The following is a 16,122-nucleotide window of genomic DNA, read 5'->3' on the forward strand; positions in this document are numbered from 1 at the left end:
CATGCTTAAAGTTGAGCACGTGCTTAATTGTTTTGCTGGGTCAGGGCCTAATGCAGGTGTTTAACTTCAAGCATGAGAGTAGTCCCTTTGATATCGTGCTTAAATATTCTGCTGGATTGGGGTTTAATTCTGCGGGCAAATCATTTGGACTGAAAAGCAGCTCACTATACCTTTGACCTACTTCAGCTGTGTTCAATCTGAGCCTAGCTCCATTTCAAATACAGTAGACAGAGCACACTTCAGCAGAGGTGCTGGAACAATTTCTACGGTGAGGGGGCGGAGATCCATTGAACCAAACTGTAAACCCTGCATATGATGGAGACCACTTCAAGCCAGGGGATGTGGCAGCACCCCCAGCACCCCTAGTTCCAGCACCTTTGCACTTCAGATTGTAAAACGCTTCAGGGCAGGACTGTGTCCTCTCCATTGTTGGAACAAGCCAAGCACATTTTGGGAGTTACTGAAACAGAAATAATAAATAAAAATAATTGACCAAATGCATGGAAAGAGGAAATGGTGGCTTTAATCTACAAACTAGGGGGTGGGATCCTGTTCCCAATAAAGTCAATGGAAATTTTGCCACTGACTTCAATGAAAGCGGGAATGGTTGGTCCCCTGGGTCTAAAATTTGCCCTGATTTACAGCCTGTGATGCAACTGAGATTGAATGAAGGGTAAGTCAGGGCAAAGTCTGTCCCTGAAGAGACAATGCTGGAAGTGTGCATTTTTGGGATAGGGTAATGTACAAAAAATATGGATAGACAAATGGGATGAAACCTTGTTTCTTTCAGACATGGGTGGTGCTTTCGGATTGTTTAAAGAAACAAAAAAACCCAACTGCATATGCTGGATTTCATTTAAGAGCTAAGAGAAAGGCAGCACTGTGTTCACCTTCCTTTCCGTTCTGCTACTTAATACCATACTGAGAAAAGGAAAGAGAGGATTAAAAAAATGTTTAAAGCAGCAAAACCCATGCAAAATCCCACCTCGTCAAATAATAGTAGGTGTTTGATTTTTCCAGGGTAGCTTGATATGCAGAGTATAGTTAAGAAACAAACAAACCCCAAATCTTTCAGCTTAACCATGAAATAATTTAGAACTGAAACTGATCCTACAGGAAGGGAGAGTGACCCCATCCAGCATCTCTTCACTGCTGATACCATTTTATTTTGTTTTCAATATTAATTTGTAATCAGGATTTCTTATTACACTATCAAAAACATAATGCATATATTATATTTTGACACTAGAAATAAAATCCATGAGAGATCCTTTCCTTGCTATCTCCCAAGCCCACCGCTACCATTTTCTAAGGTACTGAAGAATTTGCCTAATAAGGAAGAGACTACAGGTTCAAAGGTGCACACAAAATATCGGAATCAGCTACTTTTTTCTTGAATGAATTAGGCCGTGTGAATAAAAATATAGAACACCCAGCTGTTTTCTTTGTGATTTATAAAACTAAAGATGATTAGAATCCAGCAATCTGTTACACTATATGATAAGACAGAATTTCAAATTCTTATTCCAACTGTTGAGAGCATTCTAGTGCCTACTTTTAGTATTCTTTTATTTGAGTAATTTGTTATGCACTGAGACAATCTTTGATGGTAACACCATTTACAGCACTGCTACTGTGCATCACTGAATATATATACATCTGCTTTAAAGGAGAACACCACACTATAAACTTAAAATATATGTCTGGCGTAACTTACTCTGTGAACTTTCACAGTCAGCTGAGATCAAATTCTGGAAAAATAATTTCAATTCTATCAATTAAGAAAGTAGGTATCTTACTCTGAAGAATACTAGTCAAAGTAAGAGCAGCAGACCTGGATAGGAGGAATTAATATTGAGTTAGGTTTTTTTTTTTTCTCAAAATTTACCATAAAATACTTCTGCCAACCATGACTGTAACTGGAGAGTCAATATAAAGGATATTAAAATTTTTGTAAAGTGGCTAGTTAGCGTTATCGAATAATAATGTTGGAAAAACTTTTAATCCATAATGGCCTGACCTGCTCTTTGATGCACTTATGAGATGTAGCCTTCCTATGAACCAGCAGCTCTACAGAACCCCGAGGTGCTCCAAATGGGTGCTATGGCAGCTACAGATGCCATCTGTTCTCATATAGTTCCAAGCGAGGGGGTGACTTGACACTCTAGGACATCACTCTGAAAACAGTCAGTGGAAGGTCTCTCATTTGGCCATAACATAAGCGATCGTGGAGAAAAGGTGTTCTAGGTGAACTGTTGGGACAACAGCTCCCACATCATATCAGTGGCACGTCTAGATAGTCCACTGGCTGTGTGTATTGTTGGGATGTCAGTTTATCAACAGCTGCCTTTCTCCACATTAGATGATGATAGGGCAAGCTGCAATGAAGCACCAGGTTAGTATGCCTATTTCAAGGCAATATCCAAAGGGAAGAACAAGATACATTGTATGGAAACACCACAGAAGGGCTGAAAGTGGGTGGGAACCATGGTCATATGGCTTGAAGGGGCAGCAAGATGTGGGGGGAACAGCCAAACCTCCACCATGTAAAAAAGCAAACAACAACAGAGCTTTGGATATGATATAAATCAGGCTGTGCAGAACAGGCGGAACCTCTTCAGGACAGAGATGGTCTACTGCTCTGTTCCTATGCCTACCACAAAGGGGCCCCATTCTTGGTTGGGCCATAGGCACCACCGTAAGAAATAATAGCAAAAATAATACAGCATATAATACTTCTTGTGTGCATATTTTACCCAGGAACTCATGACTGGGCCCTATGGAATATTAAAATTATGAAAATTTGAAAACTAGAAGAGCATTTCTTCAGCAGAAGCTCTGTACTCTGTGATCACATGGTGAAAGCTGATCAATATGGTAACTTAGTTATATTACTTTATAAAATTGATGAAACCGCAACTTAAAAAAATAATACAAAGGTTTGTTCCATTAAAGCATTTCTGATTTTGGATACCAGTCTCTTTACAACAGAACAAACTACCTCCTTACTGCAGAACCTAATTTTAAATCTTGACAAAATACCAGTTGTCTTATTTTTGTTCCTTTCTATTGTAGAAGATTACAGAGTTATACTCTAATTCAGAGGTTCTCAAACTGGGGTCCGTGGACCACCAGTGGTTCGCGAGCTCCATTCAGGTGGTCCGCAGATAGTTCCCCCTAAGGTGCGCGCCTGGGTGGCTGCACACAACAGAATGAAGGGCCACCCACCTAATTAGTGGAGCTGCGCAGGGGTGGCTCCACTAATTAGGTGCCTGGACCCTGGAGAAGACACACATGTAAGGTGAGGTGTTGGCCTGGGGGGGGGGGAATAGGGGCTAGGTGGGAGGGGCAGTGGGGCGAGAAGAGGGGGTGGGAGGAATTTGAAACCTGCCGGGCTGTGGCGGCCAGAGAAAGAGGCGACTTTCCCAAGCTCCCGGGCTGCGGCTGCCAGGGAGAGATGGCCCTCCTTCCCAGTCCCAGCTCTGGGGCTGCTGTGGTGGGGGACAGATCCCCCTCTTTCCCAGCCCCAGTTTGGGGGCTGCCACAGCGGGGGAGAGAGGACACAGCCATCGCATTAGAAAGGTAACACTACTGATATTAAAATATGAGTTGTGTGCTTTTATTTGTAGAACCAAAAAATGTTAATTATTAATAAGGTTTTTTTTAAATAGTGCTTTTATCCAAAGTGCTTTACAGTAGTTAGCTAATGGTACAAAAAACATTTGGAAAGATCATTAAGTGGTCCGGCGAGACTCTCAGCAATTTTCAAGTGGTCCATGAAAAAAAAAGTTTGAGAACCACTTCTCTAATGTGTTGTCAGGTAGCAAGCAGAATATCCCTGATGCAGCTACTCATGGTAGGTGACAAGTTCCTGGCAACATCAACTATGATGTTGCATTTACTGGAAGAGACAGAGAGAAAAAACAAAACAAAACAACCCAGTGTCAGGGACATCACTGAAATGAATAGGGTACAAGTATCAGAGGTTTATTCAATAACAATACAGAAGACAAGTTAAAAGAAGCCATTGACTTGTTTTCATTTTAAGTTTATAACACAGTGTTCTCCTTTTCTGCAAGCAATAACAATCCACACTGGATAAAACACATTCATACTATACCAGGCAAAAAAGTATAAAAGGTGAAAACTAACAGGCGCTGGCTGAGGTTGGGCCAAGACGGTGTGGTTTCCAGCTGAAGCCAAAATGGTGTCTGCTCTTACCTGGCCACCTGCAAAAATGATAGGTGCAGAGGCAGGTTTGGGACGGTAGGGAATGGTGGCACCTTTGGGTGGGGACTGAAAGCAAAAACATATCAAGATGTGGAATTAAGTAGCTCAAATAAAATCATTTTTTACTTTGTTCACCTCACACAGCAATTACATGCCTCTGCCCCATTCACCAGCATATTCTCGCAAGAGCCCAGATCGTGCTCCCATTGAATTCAGTGGCAAAATTCACACTCATTTCAGGGGTATGGGCTAAGGTCCTTATTACGTAGGGAAAAGAAAAATGCAGACAGGTTTGTTTTTGTTTCCACAATAATTTGGTAAAGATTCAAGGGGCCTGGGAATGAATTTAGCTTTTCATGAGATCTAAGGAAGTTAGGTGCCAATTTTGAAACTTGCCAATCTTTTGGGAGACTCTCCCCAGCGTTCTCTCTCTGCACAAACCTGTTAAAAGAGAACAATACATTCAGTTGATAACCCTTTGTGCGCTGTCACACAGCCAAGTGTCCCAGTATAAAAGTGAAATAAGAATTTTCAGTCTGTGCTATAGTCACCACGCTCATTGAACTCCGGGGATAATTAAATGGGCCAGATCCTGCATTCCACTGAACTCAGAGTGAGAAGTGTAGAGGAAAGTCATGACTAGTGTAGGCCTATTCTCACTGCCTTCAATGGGAGTAAGATGGGTCCTCTCCAAGTAACAGAAGAAGAAAATTGTTCTGAGAGTCAGTAGATAAAAATGTGATCAGTAAATACTTGACCAAGCATGAATATTTCTTTATAGAGACTAAGACAGACAAAATGGCCCTGGGAACAATCCTGTAAAACAGGCTCCAAATTATCTGCATAGTGTCTGGCACAATGGAGTCCTGACCTCTAGGCACTACTGCAATCAACCACCACCACCACTAAATAACATTTCCACATCCTAATTCTCTATTATTGGCTATTTGATTTTAATAAAGCAGTGACCCTTGCCAAATTAAATACATTGAACAAATTAAACACATTTATTTTATGTACGCTTTAATGTTTGAAGAAGCAAAATGCAGTTACATCATTGTCTTCTCTAAGGCTTCAAACTGGTAATTTGCTGTCTCTAGTTTATTATCTCTAAAATTAAACAAGTTCTGTTTTCTATACTTTCAGAACTGTTTATCTCAAAGAAAATGGCTCTATAGGCAGAAAACGACTCTCTGGCCCCGGTTTGTCTCTTCAAATAACTATGGGTGTAATTAATATAATTTAGACATCAGACTACTGCCTGCATCCACAAAGCAGGTAGTTAAATGACTACATGCCAGTAATGGGAGATGCAAAATTGTTCCTGCAGTTATTTGCATCTGCAAAGCTGTGAGAACAAAATGGGAAGTGAAAGGACAGAATTAAGCCCTTTTCAAAATCACGCCCTTTAAATTATATTCTAAATTCTACACACAGAGAAATGGATTTTTTATATTCCAACAGTTTATCAATTCTTCACAAAGTCATGCCAAGCTCTCTGTGGCTAATAGACCAAAACTGGTTTTCAGTATTTTCTTTCTGTTTTGCTACATTTTTATGCACATCTAATGCCAACTGAAGCAAGAGCCCCTTATCTGCAAGACAAACTTTGGTCCTTACAATAATAATAGTTTATAACATTGATATTTATTAGGTTGCATTCTCTTTTGATGTGGAGTGGTTGCTACTAACCAGACAAGAGTGATCAGATTGTAGTATCAGAGATGCCACACATCCTACTATATTTAGAATAAAGAATAACTGTCAGATGTCAGGCATCATAGCATGGTAATTTTTGACTAGATCAGTGGTTCTCGAAGCTGGTCTGCCGCTTGTTCAGGGAAAGCCCCTGGCGGGCCGGACCGGTTTGTTTACCTGCCACGTCCACAGGTTCGGCCGATTGCGGCTTTCACTGGCTGCGCTTCGCCGCTCCAGGCCAATGGGCGCTGCGGGAAATGGCATGGGCCAAGGGACATGCTTGCTGCCATTCCCGCAGCCCCCATTGGCCTGGAGTGGCGAATGGCGGCCAGTGGGAGCTGCGATCGGCCGAACCTGCGGACGCGGCAGGTAAACAAACCGGTCCGGCCCGCCAGGGGCTTTCCCTGAACAAGTGGCACACTGGTTTTGAGAACCACTGGACTAGAAGTAATGGAACATTTTTTTTGACAGAATGTTTTTCCACTGGAAAATGTCAATTCAACAACATTGAAATGTTTTGGAGGAAATGTATTAATTTTGTCAAAATTTTCAACAATAAATTATTAAAATGCTTCATTTTGGTGAGGTTAAAATATTTCGTTTAGACCTTATTGATGCATTTGGCTTCAATAAGGCCAGAACATTTTGTTTTGATAAAGTTATATTATACTATATTAAAAAAGCAGATGATAGCAATATAATATAATCAAAGCGACAAATTAAAAATGAAACATTTTGACTTTATAGAAACAAAACGATGACCTTATTGAAATGTTTCAACCATATCAAAACCAAATATTTCAATAATGTCAGCATGAAGTGTTACAGGGTATTCTGTTTCATGGAAAATACTGAGGTTTCTACTTTTTATCCTGATTTGGGGTGGGACTTGTGTTTTTCCACTAGCTGTTGACTTTTTAATGACAATCAGTGTCGAAGGGTTGTATTCATGGTAAGTAGATCCTGCTCTAACAGTTTGATCAGTGAGGCACTGTGCACTCTAAAACCAGAAGCGTTGACAACTAGTCTTGAAATCACTGGGAGTTGGGGGAGATCAGCTTCTTACAGGATCAGGGCTTGAGAGAGAGTGGGGGGATTTGGAGGAAATTAATATAATTTCTGAACATTATCAGTATGAACCTCAACGTTTTTAAGTGCTCTCTTACCTCTAGCATGACCACACAGATTTGTTTTACACACTGAATAATGGCATCCGGAGTGCCCGATATAGTTACAGCACGTTCTGTTGAATTTGGCAACATATCCCCTGCTACTTGTACCTGGGCCCCTGTGGACTTAAGAAAAAAACAAACGAAACAAACATTAGTGTTGTCAAAATACAGCTGCACATTAGAAGCCATTTATTCACCAATAACAAATAATCTCATAAAGCACAGAGATATCTAAAACGTGCCTGTTCTCTGCTAGCTTTATGCTGTATATATATAAAACTGCCGAGTGTAGATTTGCATACGGAAGTCAAGTTTGCAAGCATTCTCAGTGGTAGAAAGTGTAGTTATCAATGGTTGTTAAATGAATACATTGGGAAGTCTCCCATCTTCCTGAAACAGAGAGTACTGCAGATACAGTGGATTTTTCCACTAAGGACTTTCACAATCATTAAGATGATCATTAAAAAAATAACTGCTGATGTCTGAAGAGCTTCAGCTTCCGAAATGAATTCCAATCATGGATGGGTGTTTCCTTAACGAACTGATGATTGCGGTCATTTTACTGAATGAAAATTGGGGTTGCTTTATACCCTGGAATATCTCAGTGATGCAGAGCAATACAGGTGCACTTCTAAATTATTATTAGTGTTGATTAAACATATGCACATCATCAGTTTCTAGTTCACTAATGAACCTAACCATGTAAGGAGGTTTTTTCCCCTCCTTAATCTTGACAGTAATGGTTCTTAGTTAAAAAAAAAAAAAAAGACTTGAGGCCAAAATCATTCCTGGTATAACCCAGCAAAAATCTTGTAAGCCTTTTTCAATTGATGGGAAAAAATAACAAAAACTATTTCTATTGAATTAGTATTTTCATACATTATACACACAATCTATTTCTGATTTGTGGATACAAATGTTTTTGCCTTGCATTGATTTTGTGTCAGTCAGTAAGGAGTTAATTTAGTTTGCTGTTGGCCATACACAACACATCTTACTCTTTTTCCAGAGACTGATTAAATTACTGATTACATCTTCTGTTCACTAGTGCTGTTTAAACTCAGAATATCCATTATGGGTCTCTCTAATATGCTTTGGAATGTCACCATAATTTGATCAATCTTTCATGTCATTGTGCCTCTTCTTTTTTTTAAAATCAGGTCTTGAAAATACTGAGGCAGACAACATGTTGCTGCTGGGTACAGAATTGAGTATAAAAGAACATCTGTCATACTGCTGCTGCTCAATGTGTTGTGTGATGATGAGATTAGAATGCATCTTGAGAGGATGGTTGATCCTTTTTCATTTGGGCAGTACTCATCATTTAAAACAAAGTTTTTAGAGTACCAGCAGGCCTTGTACAAAATACTCTGGGTCAAATACTGCGTCTCAGTTACAGCTGTGCCATTCAATCACTCAAATTGCTAATCTTTACAACTCTTTGGCTACAGTGGGATGGCATGTGTGAAACTGAGAGCAAAACTTTGCTATTATCTTTAGGTTTACAGAAAGGGAGAGGGAGTTAGTTCACACTGTTCTTTTGACCTAATACCTTACAATAGGGGGCCAAAAGTGTTGAATTTCCCCCAGAAATAAGAAACACCCCCAGAATTAACTGTGGTTGCACAATTTGGGCAATAATCAAATTTGGTAACAAATGAAGGAATTCAGGGGACAGCCAAGGGATTTGGGCACCTGACTGCTCTTTCTACTTTTGACCACTTCCCTACTTATTGTTACACTAATCTAAATAAACATATTCAGAACTAGAGCTGGTCACAACTTTTCAATCAAAGACATTTGCCAACTATGTGATTTCATCAAAACCTTTCATAAAAAAGAGATTTCAATGAATTTTTTTGACAGGAAAATGCAAAACAAAACAAAACATTTAATTTCAACTCAACATTTTGATCAAAAATGTCAAATGTTTTTGGTTCAATATTTCCAAACTGAATTTTTTTGAGCCTTTCCTTTTGTGAAAATATTGCATATTTCTACACTTTGTCCCCATTTCAGGACAAAAACAAACGTTGAAACATTGGAATTTTCCATAGGATGAACATTCCATTTTTCAAAAAGTTCTGTTCAAAAGTAGGTACAAAATACCCCTAGAATGTATCTGATTATTAATTGTTTGACTGACTTTCAAAAAATTCTGCAAAAGTTTTGTCACGATAGCATACATTTTGTTGATGTATTAGGTTTATAAAATTGGTAATTGATCTAAAAATATCTTGGCAGTTTGTGACTAGAGGAAAATTGGTAATTGGCATTGTAAATTTAATATTAAAAAGTAATCCAAATACTGTCTATCTGATAAGATTTAATCGAAAGGAAAACTCAAATGTATCTGTTATCTAGACATGATTATGTGATGTATTTCCTGTACATGAGTACTTAATGTTGCTGAGTGGTCATTATTATGTTGCTGTAGATTTAATCAATTGTTCAGGTGCTTAGTACCTTTTGTATGGGCATTTTTTATTGTGGCTGAAATCTATCTAATCAAACAAACAAACAAACAAATATAAACCTGTACCCATTTGGCTTAGCTCTGCAGTCTGAATGTTAAGAAGTTAAGAAGCACTTCTCATCATGGATAGATCATAAGATATAGTTATCAATAACATTTTTTGCTATAATTATTAATTTCTGAGCCCACACACTTAATGCCAGATCACTCCTTCTCCCACTAAAACCCAGAGGAGGGTTGGAGGCTGCAAGGGGGAACATATTTCCATGAGGATCTTCTTGCGGAGTTTCTCTTCACATAGTTCCATGCCCCCCCCAACTGCCTGCAGCTCCAAAAGCAAAGTCCAGGAGAGGTCTCAAAACAAAAGCAAAACAACAATAAAACCCACAGACCCTCTGTTACAGGGCTGCTTCAGAGAGGTAACGGCCTCAGTGGATTTTGGGGTGGAGTGGATGTCCTAAGAAATAGCTTGGATTAAAAAATTCTATATGAGTTTCTCAGGATCAGTATATGTGAAATTAGGCCACCTGTGAAGCCATAATATTGGAGGCAGGATGGGGAGTAAAGGGAGTATGGAATACAGTTAGAAAACCAATTTGACAAATCAAGGTAAGTTAAATATTATGCCTACTAACTTGGACAGTGTCCCTTTAAATTACTTGGCTTTTTCTGGCTACAGAGGCTGTAATTGAAACGCTCAGATTAGAAAAGGCTTAGCAGTACTTAAGCCCTAGATTATTTCAGGTATTTATGGATTTTTTTAAAAGTTGAAGAAACAATTCTGTGTTAAACTGTTCCTTTGCTACGTGGCATCTTGCTTTTTCCTCTTCTCAAATGTGTATCCGAATGCCAGCTGTGCACTAAAGATCTTGAAGGTCGGAGTTACTTTCTGAAGGGTTGCGACATGGAAAGACAAATTGCTTCTAAAACTGGTTATGCCACTGTAGATGCTCAGATTTCATGAGTCTACAGATGGTTTTGACACCTTTCACAGCTGGTTTAGCTTAGCATTCCATTCACAAAATATTTATATTAATGCAATGAACCAGCTATGGTGGCAGGACGCTGTAAGCCATACTCTTTAAATGGACATATTAGGACGTTTAGCTACATAAAGTTACCTAGCATCCCCTGTTGGAATCTTAGAACTTACCTCCCTGATTTCTTTGATTTTGGAACCCCCTTTTCCTATAAGGGATCCACACTGACTTGCAGGGACTACAAGTCGCAGTGTCACAGGTGGTTTGCTTGTCACCGTGCTGTTTGTCATTGAAGCATTTATGTCCTGTAATAACAATGTCAATAAGAATTAGTTGAGGATTTGTCATTCCTCTTAGCACTTAAGAGGATCAAAGTAAATACTCAAGCTGTTCTCGGAAAATTGGTAAAATGGAAGCTAATCATGTTTTTGTAGCGCATAAAGCAGCCAGCTCTGCTGGTGGCACCCCGGAAGCATGAACTGCATGATGACATCATGGCAATGGAACTGTTGATTCCAAGTGCTGAAATATGTAGGCACAAAGACAGTCTCTGATCAGCTAACAAATCACATTATATTTGTTAGCACTTTTAATACAAAGGAAACAACGGAGAAACAATAAACAACATTAGTCAACAGACATGGGAGAGCAAGGACTATTATTTTGATAAATATTTTGAAGTTTCCCATATTTAATTTTCCTGCAGATCTCAAAGCATTCTCAACACTGCTTAACTTTTCCTAAACTCTTTTGTGTCATAGCTACGTAATCCAAGTATGCAGATATGGCTGTGGGAATTGCATACACAGCAGCAACCACCTGTTCATCTCATCTCACCTCATCTCATCTAATCAGTGAGATTCTACTGTACCCTTCAGTGAGCATTTTAGAGTTCTGCCGGTTGCTAGCCTCAGATTTGTGTTAAATGTGCTTTGCTTATTCAAATTCTCCTTTGCAAGCACAAAACGGAATCCCCTAATGTAATATTTTTATTACAAATGAAATTATAATGCTTATCTTCCCACTATAGAATGTGCTACAGCTGAGAGCATTCCAGAATCCTAGATGTCGTTGGAAATAAAAAGCCACAAACACTACTGTGCAATTCTATAGCATCTTTCATAAGAGCATTGCAACATACTTTTGTCAACATTAACTAATTAAGGCACACCAGCGCTTTGACATAGGTTAAGGTAACTTTGCCCATCTCTGAGATGGAGTTCAGCAGCTGTTTAACAGCACACAGGAGCTTAGGACCTAGAGGGAAGGAAAATATCATAACTAATGGAGGGAGAATTTAGGTTGGCAGAGTTACTGTAATTACCCAAAATATAATTTGTCCCAAACCATCAGGATTGACACTTCTAATCTCATGAAAAGTGCCATGAGATCTTTAATGACCATGAGCGATCAGGACCTTGGTTCCACCTCTCACGCAAAAGAGAGGACCTCAAGGAGTACAGTGCTGCCTGATGCTATGTTGGTACGTTAGTACAGTAATGAAAAGTGCTATCCTAATGACCAGGAGTACTTTGGTATTTCTTACATTAGAGGTTTTCCATCTAAGTGTTGGCCCAGCCTGACCCTGTTTTGCTTAAAAAAAGCTGACAGACTCCCAGCACAATGAGGCATGGCTGCCTGCCACAGGTTAATTCTTAGGCAATTTCCCTCATCGACACTGCATCATGTCATATTTACTGTCAGCAAGAGGTTACAATCCAAAACAAAGCAATACAGGTTACAGCAAGTTGTGGCATGCATGCATCAGAAACACATACAGTGTAATATATATACATATTCTTTTGTACATGAATACAAATTTGTATTACCACAGTGTCTAGGAGCCTAGACATGGACCACGACCCCATCATGTTAGGTGCTGTACAAATGCAAGCCACAACTAGGTTTTAGAAGTGGGATGCCATCAAATTTTGCCAAGTTGCTGTTAGCTGGTGGTATGCCACAGATATATAACATGCCTTTCACTTCAAAGACAGGCAAGCCCTATGTCACAAAAGATTGCCAAGCTCTCTCACATTTTGAATAAGCAATTTCTACCATTTGATCTGGGACTAATACATTAATAATATTCAGCAACTTCAAACTTCATAAACAATTAATTTATGGCCATAGCACCCGCTCTGTGTATTAACCTCACCGTTTTTTAAAAAAGGAAAAACTGCAAAGAGAGGATCATAGAGATGCCCAAAGCCACAAGGATGTCAGAAAAGGGCCAGAACTCAGGAATTACTGGCTCCTGGTTAGAGCAGGTCAGAAAATTTCCAAGCAAACATTTTTTTCCATGGGAAAATGTCAATTTGTCAACAATCTGCAGGAATATGTCAGTTTCAACAATATTCCAGTGGATATCAGGCAGGGTTCTCATGGTTCAGGCAAGTTTCAAAATTTTCCTGGTTTCTTGCCATGTTATCTGCCTGGCTCATTGGCAGCCAGTCTGGCTCTATAAACAACAACATATCACGTCTTTCCAAGATTGAATATTTCCTTGCATCCTGGGGAAAAAAACATGGACGACTATGTGTGGAATTCCTCTCACTCCTGATGCCTGGAACTGCAGCAGCACCTCGCAGCCAGGAGCAACAAGTGCAGGAAATTCCTAATCAATCCGGGACTGGAACATGAGGGGAGGGATAGCTCAGTGGTTTGAGCATTGGCCTGCTAAACCCGGGGTTGTGAGTTCAATCCTTGAGGGGGCCACTGAGGGATCTGGGGCAAAAATTGGGGATTGCTCCTGCTTTGAGCAGGGGGTTGGACTAGATAACCTTCTGAGGTCCCTTCCAACCCAAATATTCTATTCTTCTATTCTATGAGCAATCACTTTGTGTGGATAAAGCATGCTCAGTGCAGATGGAATCTTCACCAAATTTAGTTGCTAAACTTAGATGAAACTTCCTCAGAAAAATGCAGTCTTAGGCAGACACCCAGCTGGAAAATTTCAGTCTACATTGTTTAAGTTTGGCAGAGTAATAAGCAACTGAAAACAGGATGTTATAATGGAAAGTGTCAGACAACATTAAATATAGGTGATGCTATCTGTGCCACCAATAAATTCCTTATATACTTTATTTTCCCGGTTGTCTCAGGTATATAAAGTTCAAATTGACAAGGTCAGATTTTAAAGTAACAACATTTTGTATTCACAATTCTAACTCTTCATTCCACTTTTTCTTTTTTTAAACACCGATCCTTATTTTGATCATTTCCCCCCAAGACCTTGGTCCTACAAACACACCTGTGCTTAATTTATGCACATGAGCAGCACTGCTGGCCAAGAAGACTGCTCCCATGAATAAAATTAAGCATTCATGTAAGCGCTTGCAGAATCAGGGCCTAAGTTTTAAGTACTTTACTCCATAACTTTGCATTATTATGGTGAACTTTGGGAGCTATTCTTTGTGTAGTAATACATTTTGTTCTAAGCATTCTTAGAAAGTCACCACTTAATTTACATGTAGCCATAAAAAGAAAATTTCTAACATTAAATTATAATGCCATATTCATGAGTGGTTTAGAGTGGATTAGTTTTATAACAACTTCATTAAAGAAATGCTGGCAAATGAATACTTGGCTTCTATTCTGTTCTATACAGTAATGTAGACCTGTGATTGCTTTATTCTGCAGCGAGTAAAATATTTTCTTAGCATATGGAAAAAAATTCAGCCAACATTTAGCGATATTTCCAAGTTGCTCTGTTAATAGACAATATTGGGCAGCTACATGCAATGTTTTCATTCTGTTTAGGTTTTGGAAAGTGAGTTTTAAAACTAGACAGCCGTGATAAAATGTTCCTGTTGATGTAACAAAAATATGTGCGCATCCCTATCTTTCCTACACAGCTAACGTTCATTAGGAGCTAAGTGGGGCTTTGCCAACAGATTTGTATATGAGGCAGTACATAGCTGTGCTGGGCCAGGAGCAGCCTTGGAAGCTGATTGTGACCGCGATGCCTGGCACACTGATGGGCAGAGCCAGCTTCCCGGCTGCCTAGTCTCAGCTCATGTCTGGTGTTGGGGGGGAGGGGGAAAGGGAGGAAATGGGGGGAACTGTAGCGCCTCTGCTGAGGAGGCCTCCCACCTATGCAGAATCTGGCCCAAAAGAGCTATGGAAGTGTGGCGAGCCCCCCTGACTCCCCAGCCAGCTAACTGAAGTTTTAGTGTTATAGTATTGTAGTATTTAAGGACCCCACAATCCGTAATATATTTACCTTCACAATGCCCCTGGGGGGGCAGGAAGTGCTATCATCCCCATTTTACAGATGGGGAACTAAGGCACAGACACACTACGTGACTTGCCCCAGTTGTACAGGAAGTCTATGGCAGAACAGGGAATTGTACCTGGATCCATAGGTGCCGAGTCTGTGGGTGCTCCGGGGCTGGAAATAAAATAGTGGGTGCTCAGCACCTCAGCCCCATGATCAGCTCTTCCCCCCACCGCAATCAGCTGTTCAGCGGTGTGCAGGAAGCGCTGGGATGGAGGGGGAGGAGTGGGGGCAGGGCGCGCTTGAGGGAGGGGGTTGATTGGGCTGGGAAGAGACGGGGTGGGTGCTTGGGGGAAGGGGTGGGGTGGGTGCTTGGGGGAAGGGGTGGAGTGGGGGTCAAGCACCCCCCCCCCCGCAAATCACAAAGTCGGCACCTCTACCTGGATCTCCTAAATACGAGGTTACCTGCCTAACCACTGAAGCATCCCTCCCATCAGTAGTCAACAAAATGTCTGAGAGTAAGGGCTACTGCATGGCAAGCCAGGATATGAATCTATAGCACCAGCTTGCTGTGCAGTACTGTCCCACAGGGACACTGCCACAGCACACTGAAAGTCTCAGAGCGTGGCTGGCATATTGCACACTAAGCTGCATTCCAAGTCATGTGGTGCCCATGTGCAACATTACTGCATGGCAAGCTGCTGCATGGTAGATTCACACCCTGGCTAGCTGTGCAGTAAATCTGTCATATGTAGAACCATTCTAGCTCAGTGCTCAGCAAACAGCCATGAGACTATTGGGCAGATCCTCAGCTGGTCTATGACAATTTAGTATCTGTGTAGTATTGGTTTCATACTTGATACGAAAGCTGATCAGATAATTATCTGATTAACTCTTCCAACAATTCCCTCCCACCCCCCCATTTTTACCCATCTAATGCAGCTGAGCAAGTATTTTGTGAATATTTGCAAATAAATATGGATTTTCACAACATTTTTCAAACACATTTTGGGAATGTTTCTCTGCATTATGCACGGAGCGCTACCTGCTAATTACTATATCAGGAGATAATCCCATGCATTTGCAAGGGAATACAGATTTGGTGATCTAAGATGTCTTTGCCAGCTGCAACTTCTACAATCGATGTTGATTTTTGCCACTTTTCATAGGCCTGGTTTCCCTCTAGATAAAAGTGCCTATTTTAATCATCAGGGTGATCCAAACTGGGCTTGTCTAGCAAGCATATGAATTCATTAGCAACCTGCTAGAAAATAACATGCCTGTTGCCCTGAGAGATTGTTAAAGCTTTTTGGTAAAAGGCAGGAAACAATACCAGTGCAGAAAAAT

At 40.3% G+C, this 16,122-nt stretch overlaps 1 protein-coding gene across 1 annotated transcript in view; it reads right to left on the reverse strand.

The window, feature by feature from the left end:
- The window catches only part of LOC144260546 (poly(rC)-binding protein 3-like), a 66,741-nt gene that overhangs the window by 24,765 nt on the left and 25,854 nt on the right, over window positions 1–16,122 (reverse strand). Inside the window, exons 5-7 of the mRNA XM_077809199.1 lie at window positions 10,730–10,861; window positions 7,095–7,223; window positions 4,153–4,296 (exon numbers count right to left, since the gene is read on the reverse strand). Coding sequence (XP_077665325.1) covers window positions 4,153–4,296; window positions 7,095–7,223; window positions 10,730–10,861 — 405 coding nt within the window. The remainder of the gene's footprint in view (window positions 1–4,152; window positions 4,297–7,094; window positions 7,224–10,729; window positions 10,862–16,122) is intronic.

This window comes from Eretmochelys imbricata, chromosome 2 (genome assembly GCF_965152235.1).
Source record: "Eretmochelys imbricata isolate rEreImb1 chromosome 2, rEreImb1.hap1, whole genome shotgun sequence".
Lineage (NCBI taxonomy): Eukaryota > Metazoa > Chordata > Testudines > Cheloniidae > Eretmochelys > Eretmochelys imbricata.